The sequence below is a fragment of the Topomyia yanbarensis genome, chromosome 2, assembly GCF_030247195.1.
Source record: "Topomyia yanbarensis strain Yona2022 chromosome 2, ASM3024719v1, whole genome shotgun sequence".
Taxonomy (NCBI): domain Eukaryota; kingdom Metazoa; phylum Arthropoda; class Insecta; order Diptera; family Culicidae; genus Topomyia; species Topomyia yanbarensis.
In genome coordinates this window covers 322960944-322984701 of record NC_080671.1, presented here as the reverse complement: position 1 = coordinate 322984701, position 23758 = coordinate 322960944, and the positions used below count along the sequence as shown (strand labels likewise).

The 23758-nt window shown below is 36.0% G+C and overlaps 1 protein-coding gene across 8 annotated transcripts in view; it reads right to left on the bottom strand.

Moving 5' to 3' along the window:
* The window catches only part of LOC131683766 (regulating synaptic membrane exocytosis protein 2), a 199755-nt gene that overhangs the window by 46562 nt on the left and 129435 nt on the right, over positions 1–23758 (bottom strand). For 7 of the 8 annotated variants that reach the window (XM_058966036.1, XM_058966035.1, XM_058966037.1 and 4 more), the window contains 3 exons: positions 13252–13438; positions 13002–13169; positions 11907–12939 (listed from right to left, as the gene is read on the bottom strand). In XM_058966036.1, the coding sequence (XP_058822019.1) occupies positions 12733–12939; positions 13002–13169; positions 13252–13438 (562 nt within the window). In that variant the 3' untranslated portion in view covers positions 11907–12732. The remainder of the gene's footprint in view (positions 1–11906; positions 12940–13001; positions 13170–13251; positions 13439–23758) is intronic. The other variant, XM_058966038.1, reaches the window with a different exon arrangement.

Below are 23758 nucleotides of genomic sequence, written 5' to 3'. Positions count from 1 at the left end.
CATCATAGAAGTTTGACTGATTCACTGCATATTGTTTTGTACACATTTGAGCCAGTCGCTAATGTATTTTTGGTGTTCAGTGCAGTTTTCGTTTTCTTTCGGACATCACACCGAACCTTTTTAAATGAATAACGAGGTTCTAGCAGTTTTCTTATATCTGCTGCTCGTACTTATTACTGGTCGCTGTAACTGGAGACAAGTATATCATATTTCACAAAAAAACTCTTAGAACAGAAATGATTCCATGAACAATAATCCAAATTTTGTGAAATAGTTTACGTGAAAATTCCATGAGCATGTGCAAAGTTGCATGAAATTGAAAATTATTAGGAATATTTTCTAAACAAAATAAGCACACAAGATAGATCGTGAATCACGTACTATAAATCATGAGCCAGTTCACTAATTCATTAATATTTTATGATTATGTGAACTATTTCATGATCATGAATGGTGAGACGTGACTAATACGCTAGGAATCATGAACTAATGCACAAATCCATAAATAATATTTTATGAACTATTTTACGAGCACGGATATTGTATCATGACTAATAAATTAGGACTGATAAATGTTCACGAGGAATGTAAGTATTCATGAATAATAGTTGGACTCGGAATGATGTTCCTAAATCTATGAATACAATCGCGAGTCATCCTTTGGTTTGCGAATAATGTTAATAAAGTTGTGAACTAGTTCATGTACAGAAAACCGTGACTGCAGTTTACAATATAAAAACAAATATTTCCACTAATAAAGGCGTTATGCATTACTGAAAATAAATTGAACAATATTATAAAATACATGATTTTTGTTCATGATCCTGTTTTCGTAACGTAAAAACGAGATTGTTACAGAATGAAGGTACATTATTCGCGATTTTGGGAACAATTTTTTCGTGTAGAATAGTGACACTCATACTATCGAAACTCCAGCGGAAATGGCGAAACGAACAGCAATAGTAACTTCAACTAACAAGGACATATGAACAGGGAGTGAAAACATAGACGAATGAACAACACAAAGTCGAATATTCGTCGTCGAGAACTATATGAGTAGATTGATACCGAGTTAGGCTCATAAAAATTGTTATCGGTCTCCATAGAAATTTTCAACTTCATTGGAGTAGAGTATATACGCCGCCGGGAATTATCCGTCAAAGTTGGTAGCTAAATGGATCAACGTATGCAGAGGAGCTTTATCGGTTTTGCAGGGAAGGCTGCTAGTCGAATGGCACAATGAATAAAATCGTTATGGTTTACAAGAGGAAGGTTAAGTTTTCCATTAGGCGTAATGCGATTGTTGAGGATACACGCCTCACCGTTGCAGCAAGCTTGCCATGAGCAGAGATCTGGTTTGTCCGCATTAGGCCACCCATGGGAGTCTAGTCTAGTTTGGCGAAGACCGGTGCTTCCTTCAGCTGGCGTATTCTTCCCAAAACGTAATTCAGTTGATTGTTCTGGGAGTTTTGAGGACTACGCTTCTGTTCAGTAGTCGTACCAGTCGATGCTACCGGGAAATAACCAATGTAATAATGCCCCTGTTTTGGAATCTGAGTAGCTTCAACAACTTCCAACATAACGCCTTCCCAGGGCTTGATCGCATCTCTTGTGTTCTCTAGCAACTTAGCTCAACAAATTTTTCCGCGCAATTCTTCTACCTTCACCGTTGCAATCATCCCTTAATTTATCTTCACCGTTGTTTTTTTCCTTTAGTTTCCACGAATACAAGTAGTTAGGGATATAAAATCAACCAGTTCGGTTTCTCATCTTGCGCAGTTCAGAAGCTAAAAATCACTCCGCTGTTATAGCAGGACAGGCAATCAAATTTTATCCGTGCGCTGCATTATCTAGTTGCAAAAACAAAATTCGATATCTACTACCTAGTGTGTGAAACGTGAACAAATAATGAGTAACAATGCCAAGCCAGTTTATAGCCCAGTTCGGCCGAACTATATTGCTGTTAACTTTTCGAAATGTCCGGTAAGACTAGCGACCCGTGACGTGGAGCAATTGTTGAAGGTGAACATGAAGCTCAACATAGCAGAAGTCAATGATGTGTAATTCCATCATCTACGTCATGAGGTACTGATTACGTTCCAAAACATAAAACAAGCAGAATCATTTGCTACGCAGAACAACTTGAAGCACGTTGTCGAATGTAATGACATTTTATACAGCATCCCAACATACGCAGACCGTGACACTATTGAAGTTAAAATGCATGGCTTGGCTCCGCGTACTAATCCTGCTGTTATCAAACAACACATGCCAAAATACGGTGAATTGGAATTCTTTTCGGAAGACACATGGATGAACTTCTTCCCAGGTCTCCGCAACGGAGTGCTTGTGGTGAGAATGCGGCCAACAAAACTTATCCCCTCATATCTGACCATTTACGGCAAAACACAAGGTGTTACATTTAATCAGCGAACATTGGTCACGTGCCCAGGGCTGATTCCTACGTGCCACTTCTGTGATCAACCGCTACACCACGGAAAACCTTGCTTGGAGGCTGCTAAAGAAAGTCAATATGCTACGACCAAGACCAGTACACAGTCGTCGTATGCTAAACCACAACCGGTTGGTAAACCAACGACTGCGGTCCGCGCATTAACAAACACTAACTCAACGATATGGTCCAGGACCACTAAACCAACTACCGTTACGAACAGTGAAATTACAACGATTATACCAGATGCTTCCAAACCGACAACCAACACCACCAAAAACTATTGATAGACAATGCAGCTGTTTCACCGCCTAGGAAGAAGATCTCAACACGCAGCAGCAAGCTGCGTGAACAAGACCCGATGGATAGCCTTAGTGAAAATTAATTTTTATTTTTTACATATTGTAAGAATCATAAAAGACCCACGGCTCAGTTATGCTAATGCATTGAGCCGTGTCAAATAAACAAGAAAAAAACACGTTAGAGCCCCACTTGAAAGGGTAAAGACAAAGATACTGTAGCGTGTGCCATGGTGCTCCACTGGTTCCGTGCACGACTTTGTTTGATGTAAGCGTTGGAGTGTTGAAGCTTCCTACCATTCATTCCTGAACTCACTGGTCTCCAGAAGGTCGCATGTGCAAGCAGGAATGCAGGGAGTGGTGACACAAGATCTGGAAAATGCGCAATGCAATCGAGCATTGTTCGGAAAAAAACCCAGGCTGTTTGACTAGTGTAAGTTATACTAAGGACTAATGTTTTCAATAAGTGTAAGAAATATAACTGTCTTTTTGAAATAACAGCAATAAGTAGCAATCTAAAATTAGCTAGCGTTACGATAGGCGGGCATGTAGTTTGATGATGATTTATAGCATATTTTCGGTGAAATGTATACATAGTATAAATCTAATGGCACTTTTGTTACTGACAGTGCACTGCACCGGTGTAGTCGATCTTACACTGACTCAAACCAGGGTGTAATCTGTCTATCTCTTTTTTGCATCTATGTCTATGTATCGCCAGGTGGAAACGAAAACGCCATAATAAAACTGGCGTAAAAATGTAAGATATTTATTCGTGTTTGATTCGAAAATTTGTTCTGCGTTGAACCGAACTGCTCTAACAAATGTCATCAAATAGGTAGGGTGAATAAAAGGCAATAGGATACAATCATCTTATTGGTATATGAAACCAGAGATGAAAAATAGTCTGATTTGCAATGAAAAAATAAAACCATTACGAAGGACCAACATTCGTACTTCGGTCGACCAACCTACTACTGCCATGCCGCTTTAGAAGCATTATGAACGCACAGCCCTCCGGCTTTTCTCGATGTTCTTGCCGTAAGTCAATGTAATAGTCAGTATGGCATGTGGGTATATAATCGATAGAGCCGATTGGGTTGCTGTCTGTCAGATCGATTCATAACTTCCCTTATCAAAAATTTGCGAAGCAATGCGTCATCAACACACTGCATCAATAAATTTAACAAATTTCTAAATCTAGTCAAAAAATTGCAGTCGGTTACCATTTCTACTTCTTGGAAATCCCTAAAAAATATTCAACATTAGCTACTTCAGCTAATTATCCCCTAACTACTTCAGGTTATTCCAAAATGCTTGACGGAAGTGGCCAAAATCTAATACAATGTATGTGCTAGCGATAATAGCTATATAATATTATAAATTGTTTTGTTTTGTTCCTGCTTTTTATTTTTACTTATTTTACCGCGCAGTATTAGTATAACAAATTCATCATAATCACTTTCGAATTTTTGAAATAATTCTTGAATGAATGTCTTTAGCAATGACAGTTATTATTTAATATTTACTGATATGTACAACATAAAGTACAATAACAATCTTGCTTACTCATAAAACTATTCTATGTAAACGCAGATAATATCCTAAATGACTTCTTATTTATCGTTCATGCCGAGAAATTACTCCTAAAGTTAGTCATATGCACAACAACTACATAACAATGCGACATAAACAACTGCGCAATGTTACTCCGCAATGTAGCACGCATGAAATCTGACATAATATGCACACCAAAATTAATTTTGTACAATTGGCCAAACGAAAATGTTTTCTGTTTCTTTATTTTATCAATGTTTCTCAAGTCAGTAATGGACGCTATATCCCACCTTTTACTAGTTGCATACAATCAAAAATAAACGTGCATTGTTATGACTAAAATAAGCGGTAAAAAGCATGACGTGCTCTGGTTGATTACTTCTTTGACCAATTTATCGCAATTCACGCACGGTGCTCGCAACAAAATCTGTTGAAATAATGGTTGCCAATGTCCGCAGAGATTTTTACTATTGATTACAAAATTTCGCGACAACAAATCTTGAATTCGGAACAATATATCGATGTGATATTCACTCTATCGGATTCCCCAATGTCTCAATTAGGGAATGAAGCATTTTGGTGTGGATCTGAGCTACCGTTTACTAGCTAGGGCGATCGGAACACAGCTCTGTCCTGTTTTGCCATACAAAATCAGAATTTTGGATTTTGACTATTGATGTTCAAATTTCGCGACAACACGCCGGGACTTATACTGAACCAATCTATGCGAAAAAGATCTCAAAAATTGCGCAATATACCAACTTAGGGAATGAGTCATTCTGGAGAAGAAATTTGCTATAGTTTTTGTGAAAAATGAGTTTAACCAGCACAAGGTCGCCATCCGATTTTTTTCGCTCCGGTACTGCCTTAAATGTGCCAGCCGCACATGAAGTGTCGTGGATCTTACCCTTGCTGTGCTACACGAATCTCTGACACAGTGGAGGTTTGTTTCTTCGCAAATCGTGGGATTCCAATGATGGTCATGTTCCTAATACCCATTTCGGAGTTCACTATAGGCGATTATAATTATAAATATACATGTTTGGTATCTTCTTGTTGCTGCACAACAAGTACTGATAATGAAATGTAAAGTATGGTTAGAGTAGCACAAACTATTCTTCATCATAAATGTACAGCAACTATGAATTTAACCCGCCTTGTGCAGGAAGGAAAAGCTTTGGTTCAAGAAGCGTATTTCCATAAACGAAACATCTATGTTGGAAAGCTACTTAGCTCCGCCTTCGTAGTTTTCAACAAAAATATAATAATAAATCCACGAAAAATGTCTCGTGCATGTATACTTGCGACTATTGACGCATGTTTTATATCCGACCTCACAACTCGCGATATTTGCGCTGTCGCGGTCAATGTGACTATTGATAATATGGACAAGAAATACGCCTATTGCTCGACATATTTGCCGCATAATGAACATTCGCCTTCTGATGGTTTCAAAAAGATTGACAGAAACGGCCTGCCTCTCATCATCGGCAGTAATGCAAATGCCCACCACAAAATTTGGAGCAGCTCAGATATCAATTTTACTGGCACCAAATTGATGGAATACTTAAGCAGCACAAATCTACACAAATTTAATTAAGGAAATCGCCCAGAATTTACACGAGCGGGTAGAGAATACTAGCTAGATGTAGCTCAAAAAAGCAACCCAGTTTCACATTATGCTCAAGCGAACATGTAAGACGAGCATGAAGGTTTGACTGGCGATGAGTAACTCTTGACGAAAACAATGAGGAGCTGACCGCACCGAGAAAATCGAAGCGTTAAACGAAAAATGGTTCACCTCTCAGATTTCGGGATGTGACTGACGTGCATAAACAAGCGAAGAACCTCAAAACTTTTCTGAAGCCATTAAAGGTCCCGATGTGGCGTTTTAACAGTTTTCTATACAGGATGATATAGACGCCACTTGATAGCTCATTCCCCTACTACGGAGTCGCAAATCGGTAGGTTATAAAATACAGATTTTTGACCACAGAAAATCTGAATAATTTCGTCTGGCATTGAACCCAGACCCACTGGATTGAGAAGCGGTTACGCTTGCCACTCAACCACCGACTTTGAATAATGCGTAACTCATGACGCAGTCGTTAGATCGAATTTAGCTGCACCGAACTGCCGTTCATACAAAGAAACCAATTGATACTTCGAAACAATGAGAAAAAGCGTCGGACTACACAACATCGTAACACCGTTGCCAATTCAAACTTCATAATTTTACTCAGTAAATAATATAACTGATTTACTCTCTATGCAACACACCATCTTTTAGTCTGATGTATGCTTTACTATAGATTGATACAACAATGTATGAACTCCATTACAAAGTTGTCACTTGAGTAAGACACACTTATTCTCTTTCGCTAACCACTATTCTGCGTCAAACAATGATTTTTCCATTGGATTGGCTCTGTGGTGACTGCAGGTAGAGATTCAATTATGCTCTACTACAGGTTATAAAAACTGCGTGTTGCTGAGTTGCTGCACTTACATATTGCAAAATACATGAACCGTCATTGTTTTTACCCACGGATAGTAGTCGCTGGCGCAAGATTTTAGGGCTTGTTATCCCCCTGAATAACAAACAATTTTTCGATTTCTACCATCACTGTCCTGATTTCTAAGTTTTGTTCATTGATATCAATCTGTCCAGTTGTATACTGTATTTGCACAGGTCACCATTCAGCCTGCCGTGAGCCTTTTGAATGATGATCCATTCTGCTCAAGAGGCTGGTAATTGTGAAGTAATCTCATAACCCGGGAAAAAACCGTTTATAAATTTATGATAAAAAAATCACGATTTCTGTTTACGAAAACCGTGGCCAAGTTCCTGAAACTATGAATGATAAACCTTATATTCATGAAACTATTTGTGTCTTAAAAACAGCTCGCGCTAAAAATGCACATGGCGTTACATTTAAATAGTGGGTTGGGTATTGTTGTTCACTAGAAATGATAGACGGAATATTTTCGACTGCTGATTGCATAATCTAGGGTGAGTTTCGACAGTGCAGTCTAGGTTTTAAATTAAATCGATTATTTTGCATTCTTCGCCAACGTTTTGACTCGTGGATACTGACTGTTACCCGTATACAAAATGTTTTGCGACTTTTTCGAATTTTGTTGAGCCCTGAAGAAGGCACATTTCACGGGTCAAAACTTTGGCGAAGATTGCAAATCAATCGACGCAGTGTGAAACCTGGACGGCACTGCAGAAACATACCCTAGATCACTAGATATGTTTAGTATTTGTGATGATACTTTTTCATAATTTATAATTTGTATAAACAATATCAATTAAAAGAGCTGATCGTTAAGGGGGTCCTTCACTCTCGAGGCCCGAAATTAAGCTTTTTTTGAGAATAAATTGCTATATATCTAAATCTAAATAGATTTCGAATTTTCAATTTTTATTTTGAGGCCATATGTTTTCACTTTTAAATATAATTGAGAACAAGAAAAACAGTCGCGACCTTAAAACGTCATTCTTCTTCCTCTTCGCTTCTGTTTGGCTTCTTTGTGAAACAAAGCCCAAAATGGCACAGCATATAAAGCTATATTGCCAGTTAATTTTCGTTTATAGTCCAATGGACTTTACTTTTTGTGACTAACCGACGATAAACTCGCAGCGCCACAAAATTGGTCCACCACAGCACGAGTAATTCGCCCAATCAAGGTGAAAAAAGCGAATTATCTAGCACTCGGTGAAAACCAACATGTCGACACGTTGAAGTTTTCACCGGAAGTGAAATAAAACGTCATTGACTGCATTGATATTGAAGTTGCCACCGAGTAACAAAGACCTTGAATAGAAAGGTTCTAGCATGCGTCAAAACGAAAACTACTTCTGTGCTCGTATGTGTGACAGTATCTTCGACGCTTGGTAGCATCTACGTCATCATCATCACGTGTTGTAGACTGCCTCTGTTCACTACCGCTAACAATTTTGACCATGCTATGATCGTGTTTAGAGGGAATTTGGCCGAGCAAGACTTTTCACAAAAGTTTATGACCGATTTCAAAAAAAATTCTAAATTATTTAGTAAATATTATGCTTTCCAGATTCGTAAAAAAATTGTTTCATTTTTATAGTTATGTCAAAAAATTGCATTAAAATAAAAAAAATCAGATCGTTGCATCAATGAAACATTAAATTTGTTTACTGAATAATTTAGAAAACTATTTTGATCGCACCAATACACACTGAGAAAAAATTAAAATTACATTTGACGCAAACAACATTGCGACGTATTTTGCTGTCTAATAATGGAATTTTACATGTTTTTACATGTGAAATAAAATATTGTGTCTCTTTTGATGTAGAACTCGGTTGAATGCAGATGGAGAATTGTGAACCAAGCGCATTTTTACATGTTCTTGAATGTAAATTCTGGTCAATTGTGACGCTCCTTTTATATACATCTTGCGAGATGTAAGAATTTTTAAGTGTGTGCTTTTATGAAAAGTCCTACTCGATAGCAGTACCAACATCAATGTAATCAATTACGTATCAAGGCCGCCAATATTTGTTTCTGGTCTAATATATCAAAATTATAAAAGCCAAACATATGACTTCAAAATTAAGAAAACTAAAACTAAAAATCTATTCACTACCCGCATAAATCTGTACCATATTCCAACCATTGCATCAAACGTCGAAAAACCATTTTCAATATGATACGTTCAACAATAGATTAACCATGGTATAATATCGAACATAACCAGCGTCGTTTTTCCATACTCAACCATACAAACAACGGGTTGTTAAGAACGGTCACCATACCAAAATATGCTTTTTTCCATATACATTTTGACAACATACCATTCAAGAACTATACAGATTATGGTGACATGCATATTTTAGATCTAGCGATGCAAAAAATATTGGTGGAGAAAAAAACGTCTTCCCATTCCACATTTCAATTCTATCGATTGATGAAATTTTATTTCGTTAAACGCAATCTTCTGATGAGAGCTTCGTTGAGGCTAAGTAGACTGTCGCTTTATCCAATTGAGCTATCGCCGTAATATTGTAAGAAGAGCATTTTTGATTATGTTATGCTACAGGTTTTTAGAGCAGCGTGAACAGATATGCGGATAACAAAGACCAGCAGAGCAATATTAACCTCTGGCACAAAAGTACAATGTAGTATACAAATCTCCAATATACACGGAAGGTATAGCAAATGGTAACTATAATAGGTATGGTAGTAAAACAGTTCAATTATAATGGTGGAATATATCAGTAGTATTCCAAATATGGTGAGTATTATATGAATAGTTTGGAAATGGTTCCGAAGATTTCGGGATTGGTATTTATTTATACGGGTAGGCAATTTATTCCCTTTTTGGCAGTTCAATTTTGGGCCTTAGAAGTAGAATACCCCCATAAACGAGGTACATGATTTAAGGAGCTTAAACGCAATTTCTCATCATGTCATCATGACATTTTATCATGAGTTTACTATCGGATTATTCTGGAAGGGTGGCGTGATTTACATTCATAATTTCAGGACGTTAGTCACGGTTTTCGACATTTCTATGCTTGTTATCGTGATATTCACGAGTAAAGTGATTTATGTTCGTGACTTCAGGAACTAAGTCACGATTTTACTAAATTATATGCCTTTTACCATAATATTTTATTCTTGAGCTTACTTTCGATTTTAACACGTAGAGTACTGTGTCTCATGTTCATAGCATCAACAGTTTTATCCTGTTATTCGTTATTTCTCTTCGCCTTATCGTGACATTATATTCTTAAATCAGTGTCCAATTCTTTACTCGGAGTAACGTGTCAATATGAACTGATTTACAGTATCTTGATTTGTTAACTACATATATCATGAACATGATTTGTGGCTCTGTAATGTATTTTTGGTGCCCAGCGCAGTTCTCGTTTTCTGAGAAATTATGAAATCATCAGTCCACGTAATTATGAATATTTTATGAATTGGTGAACTATTTCGCAAGTACGGATATTGAATCGTGCCTGATACATTAGAAATCATGAAATAGTTCACGAGAATTGAAAGGATTATTGGATAAAATTCCAAAACTCGTGAAATAGTTTACGAGAAAATATACGGACTGTTTTGATTTCGTGAACTAAATCACAACTGATCGTGATCAAGATCTAATAAATCATAAATCAGTTATCGTCGTATAGTCGGACTCCGCATAATGTATCCAAATCTAGAAATAAAATCACGAGTCAACCTTTGGTTTTATGAATAATGGTCATAAAGTTGTGAACTAGATCACGTGCAGAAAATCGACTTGCGGAAACCGTGTCTGAAGCTCACACAAGAAGAACAAATATCTTCACTAATAAAAGCGTTATGCAGACATTACTGAAAATAAATTTACCCTAATTATACAACACATGATTTTTGTTCGTGGTCCTGTTTTCGTAGCGTAAAACCACAACTGTTCCAGAATTCATTGCACTTTATTCATAATTTTGGGGATAATTTATTTCCGTGGACTGATATCTTTTTGGCAAAGACACATGGTGTGGGTTCGAACAGTTTAACGCTCTTATAGGTTGTTATTAAGTTTTTAACTTGGTTTCCAGTCAGTTCAGACCTTTGGTTCCGGAGTTGCAGCTTAATTACTGCGGTCGCCGGTTATACCACAAGGGTTGAAATCTTATTGAAATGAAATCTAATTGGATTATCATATCTAGATCAGTGATAGACGGTCGAAATGCTTTTGAATACATTGTTCATCATCGACAGTTCCGTAGGTCTCTGGTTTATTATTCTTTGTTTTTGCAAGGAGCCAATGAAGCCGCTACACTCATTAGTCAAGACACAAGGTGTAAATACCTCTGTCACATCCCAAGAAGCTCAGACCAAAGGGATGACGTTAATGACGTTAATCTTAACCAAGTCACTCCCAGCGATTTATCAAACTGCTTTTAAACTGAAACGGTATATTCGGTTGTTCTTCATGGTTCAGAATGATTCGTTGGTTAAATTCTTCATTAAATTAATAATTTGATAACCGTATAATTTTGAGTCATCCTCAAATACAACTCTGCACAGTTGGCCTGATCGTTTTAATATTTCTGTCATTATAATTTTCTGCAAAATTTAATTTTGACAAGGAAAACTTTAAACAATAACTGTAATGTTTTGCAAGATGCTTTTCTTTACTGGCTGTGAAAGAGTTAAAAAACAGAATAAAATGGAACCCTTGTTGTTTTTGTCCACTGCTTCTTTTCGATGTTTTCTCTGCTAATGTTATTGTGTCACATAAATAATTGCCAAGTGTCCCTCTCAATGAACATTCACAACTACAAAAGAATAGCTAAACAAATCTAAGCCTATTTTGTAAGCAGTAATGATCTTTATGGTAAATGTTGTAAATAAAATAAGACAAAATCAGACAGAAATTTGGATTCGCCATAGAGCAAGCACCTAGTACCAAAGCATAAACATAACTAAAACCAATTTAACCTGCATGCAATTAAAAGTTCCAAAAGTAAATACGGTTCAGTAACGGAAACTTTAACTACAATTCTGAAGGTAGATGATACTTAAGGGTATAGAAGCATGCATAAAGTTGAAACGTACCTATGATCAACTAAAACACTTTTAGTTTTGTCATTGCATTTTGCTAGAGCTCTCTATTTTTTGTTAAATCAGAATTAATGCAACGATCAGATCGTGATATTAATTTGTGAATCAATTGAGAACGAGAAACACACTATTTAAAAGTGCTTTCGACATTGCTTCTATCAATCAGGATAACTAATGGAAGATCAAATTAAAGTAAACCGACGCTGACATCAAACGGCATCAGCGGGTAGCACAGGGTACAAATAAGGAAACAAAGACAACCAAAGCTAAGGTGAACAGTAAACAGTTTTGGAAAATATTCCGTTGGATCTAAACTATACTAAATCGTACTTGGAGGATTTTCGAAGCTGAATTTGAGGTTTTGTTTGAAATGCTTTCCGATGAGTCATTTGTGGGAATCGACATTCCACAACCATCGCACTGTTCAAGGTATTATATAGGAGACATTGCATGTAAGCAATTGGCGATGGTAGAGTGTATGGAACTCAAACATCATTTAAATTTAAAATGGTTTAAGAATTCATTTCTCTTCTCGAAAGGATCTAAAAACTTGGAAATAGTGGCCAATCTGTCAATACCAAAGGACTTCTTTAACTAGCAATCTAATCTATAAAATCAGGTTCAGTGGAAGGAGCACAAACACACACACAATTTGGTGCGTCCAGGTACAAACAAACGAAGATTGCAGCTATTCTAGTTGACTATGTTGAACACCTCACTCATCGTACGAAACTAAAATGGCACAGTTCCAAACCAAACTCCAAAAAGAAAATAAAACGATACCAAAGGAGAAAAATAAACTTAGTGATGTCAATGAGTTTTACAGCTTAAGTGAATCGAGTGATGCAATTGAGGATCGCCTAGATAGACCCAAACTAGGTGGTCCACTGACCAGTGATGTGGTTCCGAACAGTTTGTACCATCCGATGACTATGTGTGATAGGTTAAGGTTGTCCAGCATTATTTGAGCTACACCCATGAACACTTTTTTGCCTTCCATCCGCCCGTAGTCACCCCATACCGTCACCTAAAATAGGGAAAATGTTAGTTCAATCGTTCCAATACCGTCAACTGATTTTTGTTAAATACTTGTAGTATGCAGCCAGCAAATGGTTCTCTAAACACTAATTGTTGTTGATATAATGGATCTAACGTTTTCCTAGCAGTCGTTGTTTTAGCTTTTTCTATACACTTTTTACCGGAAACTAAATACACTTTAACATAAGGCGCTGGAAGTACTTTTGAGCCAGGACGTGCCTAGAAATTATTAGACAATGAAACATTAATATATAATAAGTATATTTACTCTACGGTGGATCGCGATACGAAGCTCAATTACCTGCAATCCTCTCGCTCGTATCACTTCAACTTCTAAGGAACCCTTTTGATAGCACATAGACAGTTGAATATCACCTAAGGCAGGAGCACCCAGTACCTGGCGTCCGACGAGCTGTCCTGGTCCCAAGCCCTCGATGAAGTCCGACAGAGGTCCTGTATCACCAGCCACCCTCAGCGATGGTGACCACCTTTGTGTGATGTGGAGTACAAGGGAAATATCCGATTAGTCTGTTGCATCGTACTACGCATACAAAAAGGGACATTTAACGATACAAAACTACAGTAAATGATCCAAGCGAATCATGCATGGAGAAGCACATGTGGAAAGCGCGTGCAGCAAAAAATATGGTCGTATAAGTGCCCCATACAGAGCTCATGCTTGGGACTGATATACGACTATGATAAGTGTACCGTGCGAAAAAGTTGTATTAGAATTTAGCCTTTTGAAAACATAACCACTATTAGTCAGATTTAAGTCAGAGCGGACTAAGTATCAAAATCTCAAACAATGAAATAATAGTAGTATTCGACCAAGAATTACTTCAGCTATATTTCGCTTTCATCAGATTTGAAAAATGTTACCATAAGCAACAATTGCGACATAAATTCATTTCGAATGAAAACGTAAAGTATGCAGTGATACGGACTTCAAATTCGTTTTCCTAAAAAATGTCACTTAATCCGTTCTAAATTAACGCCGACCATGACCACAACATTAAGAGCTCCCGAGAAGTCCTTAATAGTGTGTTTTCTTTTAAAATTACCAATTGGCTTAAGTTAGGTGCATTATAAAAATAAACATGCAATACAATGTATCCTCCCGTACATCCCGGTTTTTGAAAATTGCTCTTTAATTTGAATGTTTTCACTATATAAAAAAGGATAATTGATTGACATGGCTTGATAGAGCAGAAAGGATACGTTTTGTCCATTTTGTGTCCATTATTTGATAATCACTTATTTACACATCGTTGAGACACGCAGAATTTCTAGTACTGCGTGGCCATGATAGCTGACGAGAATATCATGATTCATATTCATAATTAATGGTGAAGGGATAGTGAACATTAGTTTGGTTTTCGTATAGATTAACGTGTCTGAACCTGGGTGATACCCTTCAACATGGTTGCATTGTTAATGTTATTTCATAGGATATAGCAATGAATTTGTCTATAATAAGGTAATTTATTTTCCAACTAAAACCAGGGCCGGCGGGTGACGACACTAGAAAATAACAGAGTGGGTAATTACGATGTATCACGATCTCATTCCACAAACGTAGCTTAAGCGATTATACATGAATCTAGTGAGAGCGTGTGTACAGCGAAAATGCAGTAAGTCCCTAATAATAGACCCTATGCTTATCTATAAGATTTTATGGTTACCGCAACATATTTATTTCGCGGACTTGTTGACTTTTCTTGGTGAAAATATTTTACCGAGAAAAGTCAACAAGTCCACGAAATACCTATGCTTATCTTACTACCCACTCAGACTAAAAGTTAGATGCCGGCTCTGACTACAAATTCAAGCTCATAACTATTGACTTCGTTTGATATCGAAATCGTAATGTTATTAAAAAGCTATTATAATTTACATTATAATCTTTAAATTTTCCTATGAAACTTTTTTCGAGTAAGATGCAGGAAGTATTAAGTAGTCCAGATGAAATAAAGAAACGCAAATTGAAATCAAAAAGCATTTCTTGAACTATTTTTTATACTTTAGTCCAATGAGTATATAATACATTTTTCTTTAATTTAGGGTGCAGATTGCGAAAACAAATCTTCGGAGCATAAAAAATTATCTATTGTTTTGGAGATCTTCAGTTCGATTTCTCCAATTTATGCGTGATTTTCATAAACAATCAAAACCTGTCCAGTTTGTGGGCTTCTCAGTTTGTGCGTTTCTTGAATTACCAAAGTATTGAGATTCCCCGCATAAAATCTTTGAGTTTATTTGATTGTTGCATCTTTTCATTCCACGTAGGTTAAGTTTGACATTTTACGGTTGAACTGAGCCAATGCTTTGAATGCGCATATGTTCTACTGTTCCCGCTGTATTCGATGGTGCTTCCTACCTCTCAAAAAAAAATCATAGAATTAACAAATTCTCGTGATAGTTGAAGATACCTACTTGATTCATTTTGCAGAAAGTTTAAAAAAATTATATGACGACCTGTACAATTTGTGAAAAGATTAATATTTATGAGTATGCTGCATGGAGGTATCAATATTTCAAAATGGCCTAAACCTCCGAAACCTCTCAGAAGACAAGAAAATTCGCGAGCAACTAGTAATCTTTGAATATATACGTATCCCAGCTGGGATTATTGTTTACTGTTACAATTTAAATATGCGTGTTTTAGATAATGCTTGAAACAGCTACAAACGTTATTGCAAAAATATTGATTAAAGGGTTACATACCTTCTTATTTTTTAAAAAATCGATTTTTTTTTATTACTTTATCTGAAAGTACACTTTCTTGAGAATATTTTCCCAAATTTTTATAAAGATCCGAGAAATAGATCGAAAGTTACAGCGCTTCCAAGCGCACTTCGTCTACTAAGAGCAGTGGTAATTTGATGTTTTCAACTCGATTATCTTGAAATGTCGTTTTTCCAAAAATGGTTTTCTCGTGATCACGATTGCCAAAAAACCATTCAACCGATTTTCTTCGATTATTTTTTAATGATCATAATTAATTTTTCTCGTACCTTAACGATTCCTTTTTTATGCATACATTTTTGTTTTGTAGCTGAGAATATTTTAATATAATTTTTGGAGCTTAAAACAACGGTTTTTCAGGAAATGCAGGAAAAAAATATTATTTTGAGATTTTATTTGATCCATTCGTTTTCAATCGTGATCACCGCAACTCTTAAATAAAACGAGGTTTCTGAGAAAAAGCCATAAATCCGTCAATTATCAATTCTATTCTATTTTAACCCTTACACAGCCAGTATTGAAAAGCATCCTGGAAAACACTGCAGTTATTCTGTAGTGTTTTTCTTGTCAATGTTAATATTTGAACCATATTTTTATATGTGGCAAATATTAAAACGGCCAGGCCTACTGTGCATAGTTGGGTTTGAAGATCCGTCAATTATCAATATATTTTAATAATCTTATGATTGTTTATTTCACTGGAAAATGTAATATCAAAATACTATAAGTTTGATGAAATGAACTCATTTCTTCATGCCTTTATGTAAATGCAAACTTTCATGACATTTTTCTCAGAACCCCTTAATTTCCCTTACAAATTACATCAAATTGAGAAATGTAAAAATGTTTTAGAGAAAAATATGATACATTCTGGAATTCTTTACATGGAATAATCTTCAATAATTTTTCGAATTTTCTGATGTATCTGTTATAATATTCGCAGAGTGAACTACTATGAACAATTTGTACTTCTGGGAATTTATTAGGTGTGCGATAAATATACTGGTTTGCTTTGTCTTCCCCATATCAAAAATGCCAATAACAAAACCCCAAAAGAGACTTTATTTGATATCTCTAAATGCTAACTTTAAAACTTTGATGCACTCAGGTTTTTTTTCAACGCGGTTTTTGCGCGGTATTTTTTACGCGGTTTTTCTACGCGGATTTTTGAATTTACGCAGATTTTTTGAATTTACACGATTTTTGAAATTTACTCGGATTTTGAAATTTACTTTTTCATTTACGGAAATTTTGAAATTTATGCGGTTTTCATTTACGCGGCCTGTATCCCCCGCGTAAAAAAACCTGAGTATATTTGTTTCTTTGAACCTATTCGGAATCATAAATAACATTTGTCGTATTCTCCGTGAAATAATGTACGCAGAGGTTGAAATATGTGCTCATTTTCACAATAAACAGTTAATCGCACATCGTTTTCATCGTTAGTAGGCACGACCGATTGGGCACACTGTTTAGAAAACAATTCCATTTCCGATGCTGCTTTTGTATGTGCTTGATTGTAGTGTTAAAAGTTATACTATTTTTTTTTAAATGCTTAATACGCATAGCGAACATGTTTATGTTTTTGAAAATAGCGAAGTGTGAAGTGAAAAAGTATAGTCAGTCATTTATTGCTTAGTTGTCTAATTGGTTTCATGAAAAAATTGAGACGCCGCACAGTGGCTGGAGACCGGACAAAACCTCAAGAAGTGATGTTTGAAATATTGATATTGCATATTTTTCCTAAATTTCTCACGTATATCAATATATTCAAAATTTTATGATCATATGATATAAGAACTGGATTTTTCACAGCAGTTTAAACGAAACAATGTCCACACTTTTTAATGATTTTCATGTACGAAACCACAATTTTTATGTTCACTTCAAATGCATATTGCTCTTTTGATTTGGGTCCGATTTTAACAAAACTAGTTTCATTTTATAGAGGAACTTGGTTTGCAATTATAACATATTCACTAAGTTTGCTTGGAAGTATGACTTTTTTGTTTAATTATATTTGAGGTGGTCAGATCAAAAATACTTTTATTACAAATGTATTCTGTACAATCAGGGGAAACATTACGGAACGGTCACATATTATACAATTTATGGGAAATAACCTCTACTTTTCGAATAACATGGTTTCGTTTAAGGAGATTTTTAAGTTTTGTTACTGCTATTGAGACGCATGGTGTTTTGTTTCGATAATTAGCAAATTTATAGTAAAACAACACGTTACACATAAGATTTAAAGCTGTGTTCTTCATTTTTTATGATATTGTTGATAGTGATGAACAGTAACGGAAAATCTATCATAAAAATGGGATCATAGTCATAAGAAAGGTTCAGTGACACTGCATGGAAAAATGCATCTAATATTTTATGACTTTTGACATGAATTCAGCACCTTAGCTTAACTTGTGATTTTCAGCCAAATTAGACAACATTTTAGGTTCTGTCCGACTTTTGTTCGAATATCCGCCACTGTGCGCAGTATTGACCGGCCAGTGGGAGCAAGAGGAGTATTTTTTCATGTTTTAATTTATCATTTGAGAGCATTCTATGCGACAAAGACAATTATAATGTCTGCTATCTCCATTAGCAGAGCTTTTCTACTACCTCGAAAATCACAACGCTCAAACGAAAAATCGAATTCGCTCAAACTTTCAAGACTTTTTCCGAGCCCCAGAGAGCTGTGTCTTATATACCAATCGACTCAATATAATTCCTCCAGGAGTCGCCCATTACTTCCTAAAAATAAATCGTTATGTGACTTTTATAGGAAATTTAACAAAAAAACAAAGTCTCGAATACCATACAACGATCTGACGCTTGAGAAAAAAGTTATTAAGCAGAAACCGATTGATGCTCTGACGATTGACAAAATATTCATTTTTTATAGCACCATTGCTGTTGGTTGTTCAATTATACGCAATTTTATTTCAACCATCTATTCATGTGTCTAAATCGTTTTTCTACACTATTTAAGCTACCAGTACACTGTTTATCATAACGTGAAATATTTGATGAAGCAAAATTTGATCAAAATTTGATGTTATAATATATTACATATTCTTTCACAATTATCTTTGAACGCTAACTGTAAACTGTAAAGCGGGCAAATGACCAGTTGGTTAAAGCTCCGATAAACAAATCAATCGATCAACTGTGAATGATTGTTATATTACACAAATGATCGTCTATTTGCTAATACGCTGAAGCCTCTTTTTATGTGTATTTATCCAACTTTTTAAAGCAAATTTTCGAAGTTTTTATTGATTTCCTTATATTTTCGATTTCCACATGGACATTCAAAGTTCCACGATTTTGAGAATAGATAAGTTTTAGATGCAAGATGTCGGAAAACTTGAAAATAAGGTGTTTAACGTACTTGGTTGCATTTTGATTAAGAGATTACCTATTTTATGAGACCCTCGTCTGACACGCAATTTCGAATATGTGGCTTATGATTCCAATGTTGAAGCCTTTATTTAAAAAGTTTTGGAATCACAAAGTTATCAACAAGCTATTCTAAAGATGTATGTACTAATGTTTCCATTGTATTCGATGGTCCTTCGTTCGTCTTAAAAAAACATCGAACTAACAAATTTTCGTAATAATCAAGGTACTTGATTCATTTTGTAGAAAGTTAAAAAAGGAATAATGCGACCTGTTCAAATTGTTGGAAGATTAATATTTGTGAGTATGCTGCATAAAGCTATCAATATTTCAAAAAGACCTAGAAATCTCTGAATATATACACATCCCAGCTGGTATTATTGTTTGCTGTTACAATTTAAATATGTGTTTTAGATAGTGCTTGGAATAGCTAAAAAATTTAATGTAAAAATATTGAATAATTTCCCCCTTAAAACTAAATAAAATTTAGATAAGAAAATGTATTTTATAAAACATGAAATATTCTAAAATTCGTCACACCGAAGAATCCTCAACAATTTCTCGAATTTTATGATTATCTGTTATGATATTCGCACTTGATAGATTGAACTATTGTAAAAAATTGTAATTCTGCGAATTTATTAGATGTGAGATAATTGTACTGGTTTGCTTAACCTTCCCCATTTTAAAAATGCCAATAACAAAACCCCAAAAGCGACTTCACTTGAAATCTCAAAATGCAAGCCTCAAAACATTGGCATTTGTTACTTTGAATCTATTCGGAATCATAAGTAACATTTGTCGTATTCTCCGTAAAATAATGTAGGTAAATTATCCGCTAAATGTTACCATATCGCATCGACATTATTCCTAAAACTCGTGTAAATCATGTTAACGTACAAGAGAAGCACCGAAGCGCACTATTCAGAATCTAAAAATAGTTCCACTTTCCTAATTATAAAGCTATTCAGTCTATCGTAATATATGCAGCTGTAGTAGTGCGCAAAACTGTATGAAAATAAAGCGTATTATACAAGGAAAACAAACAGTCCTTAGGCTTTGGCAAAGTTCAATGTGTGCGTTCTGGAAACATCTTCTGTATCTATAATCGTTTTACCCTTGACGAAGGCGTAGAATATTATGCTAACATTAAACATCGGTCGAAAATAATGTCGTTGGTTCATGCAGAAAACATCCCCATAAAACTCAGAATACCCAGGTTCAAATCGCTATATCCACAAATAACAATCAGCGTGTCATATATTCATAATAACAATCAGCCAGCATGTATGCAATCATTTGACAAAACTATAGAAAGCTTTTGCTACATGAAGCTTTTGCTTCCAAACGAAAAGCGCCTTAATGTATGCTATATTTTTCTATTTTATTCTATTTTTAGACCTACACGCTAAATTCGTTGATACTATACAATAGGTAATAAAAGCTATGTTGGCCGTGGGAGAACCTAACAAATTTTGTTATAATTCTGATAGAAGCCTATCACAGGTTGTCATATCTTTGATATATACTAGAAGAACTTCTGTTATGTTTTCTGTTATTCTACCAACTACCGAGACCAAAGTTATAACACAACTTGTTTTCATAACAAAGTAACTCAGTCTGTAATAATTTTGTTATTTCTTTCTGATCGGGTACGCCTAATATTGTTTGACAAACATAATAAAACAAGTTTGATGGATCAGTACACTGTTTGTCAAATATAGTCAAACGGGTGTATACGTCAAACAAATCGCCATGCGAAAAAAAATTAGTGCTGTTTGAACTTCATGAATTTTCAAGAGTGCAAACACATGAAATATTTGTGTTAGCGCAGGGATGCCAAATGATTTTCCAAAAAAAAAATTTTTATTTTTATGAATGGTCGAAGTAACTATATCGATTTCCTTTGTTCGTGATTATGCAGAGTGTGATCAAATACAAATTAAATACGCCAAGGTCCCATACAAAAGGGTAATCATTTTATGACTCACAACGCAATCTAATTTGTCTACCATACGTGTTGACAGGTCGAATTGTAGAAGAAAAACTAATTTGGAAGCGCTGTTCGATCAAAGCATGCTGTTCATATATGATTGAAATTTTCATTTTATTTTATAGAGTACTTGGCAATCTGTAACTGCATTTGTGTGTTCAACGATTTGTTTTCTTCCACCAGTCACAGGTGGAGGAAAACAAATCGAAAATAGCTTTTTGGTCGGATTTTTTTATGATGGAACCTGACCAACTGACTTATCCAGCTGCATTGGTACTGTGCCGTTTTGACGTTTGGATTGGGAGGAAAATAAACCACTCCTGGGCTTAAGGGAAGGGCGGTAGAATAAAATTGCGAGATCTTGGTGTGCGTATTTCAAACGTCGATATCTACACAGTACGTCTCCGTCGAGCATTTCAACACCATTATAAATACTTCAGGCGAGCTATTTCGAACGTTTAAATTGGTTGAGTTTTATATATGTCAGCTGGAGGAAATCAAAACCCCAATTAGTGTGTGTGAATGGAATTGTATAGAACTCTACAGCCACAAGGTCTACCCCAAAAAAGTTTAGGCAGACTTCAATTGGACAAAAAATGATTAGAACGGGAATTTGAAAAATATTTAATCCTCTTGTATTGTTGGACATACAAAACGGCGATGAACACGGTATGGATTTTAGTTGCATTTCTCGCTCATTTGTTAATGTACTTTCTCACATTTACATTTAAGTAGCCTCCCACAGCTCCGACAGGTGTGGCTTCTGCGCTGGCCTATGTAGAGCACTCTTTCGGCACGTGCTTGCCGTTACAGAAGAACGAAAGGAACAAATCAGGTGCACCCTGACAAATTTCTCCATTGCCTCGCTAGTGCAATATAACTACATTACATGTTACAAACGCCGCCGAACCCTCATACAGCAGCTAATTATTTCCGAAAGCTGCTTTCACATTCGACCTAACGCGGGACAAGTTGACATCAAATTGGATCCAGAGTTAGTACACGAGGACGCGGACGATGAACGATCAGATATCGAAAACGCAGTGGAAGATGCTGATGAATTAAACATTTTCCTTTGGAACCAAAAACCGAAATGCGCATCAAGGGAGAGAATGAGAAGATTTACGTTGTTAGGGGGTTGGGAGAGGAAAAAGTTGAAATGGGCGATTTGCGGGGCAATGGGCGAATACTGCGACCGAGGGTTCACTCAATCCTACAAGCTGACGATGCACCTGCGAACCCAGCACAACCAGATAATGGTATAGGACGCGAAGTCGACGTGCTGCCCGGGCACAAATATCGAGTATGTAGCAAGGTCTACCGATAGGCGAAAAGTTTCCGGCTGCACGAGAAGTTGCATGCCACCGGGAAACTGTTCGATTGTCGCGATTGTGGCAAAAAGTATAACACATATGTTGTCAAATGCAAGGCTTCTAATACCAACGTGAAGGAAAAGATGTACTCATGTAAAATCTGCAGCCAAACATTCAAGCATCAGCAAAGCGGGGTGTACCACATGAGCAACAAACACAAACGGTTCGACAGAGGTTTTGAGAGATCTGGAGACGGACGAAGGAAAAGCGATTTGCCGAAGCTAAAATAACTTTCTCGTTCCCAAATTGTTAAAGCTACTAAGCACAACACCGGGCAACTTGAGCAATTTGTCCTGAGTATGTTTTTGGCAAGTGGTGAGGATAGTGTACGCGTTTATTGGGTAGTATTTGACGCACCAACATTAGTAGCGTAAATATCCAGCGCCAGACGCAGGGTCCGTTTGATGGATTCGATGGAATCGCTGTCGACAGACTCTTCATCATCTCGACTTCCATGAGCTCATTCAATACTTCATGATAAAATAACAATAGTCAACACACTACATGATAAAATAACAATAGTCAACAGCTACGATCCGATTAGGATGTAGAATTCAACTAAATACATTCGACAAGAATACCACGCAAGACTGGCAGTACACTCAACTGCTGTATGCTTTTCAAGAGCAGCTGATTCTTGGTGAACTATCGGAAAGGATTCAAAAGAAATGGAATTTGCTTACTTTTCAGCATGTATCAAACAATTTAATTCAAATAGTTTGTACCTTTCCGATTTATTTGAGGCATGATTTACCTGGAAAGACAAATACCAACAATATCAAAATAGCGCCGATTTTTTTAACGTGGCGAATGAATTATTTAAAGTCACGTAAATAAAACAATCAATCAACCGAATTTCAAACCTTAACTTTTTTTCGTTTCGACAACAAATTCTGTCAAAACCAATCAGAGTCGCGTACGGCGTATTTTGCTATCCTGAATGAGCACGGCACGTTTGTCAAACTTCTCCATCAACAAGTTTGACAAATTTCTCCATTAACAAGTTTGACAAACTTCTCCATCAACAAGTTTGACAAACTTCTCCATCGACAAGTTTGACAAACTGCAGCGTTACGCTGTTTGAAGTTTTGACAAACTGGACAGTACATTGTTTGACAAATAGACAAATAATCGCTTTGACAAACACGAATGAAAAATTTGGCAAACTGTGTTTGATCAAATATTTGAAGAGCCAGTACACAGCAGTTCAAATTGATTTCACGAAAGATGTCAAATATTTGACGTTATTACAAACAGTGTACTGGTAGCTTTAGCCACTTCGCAAGGTTTTG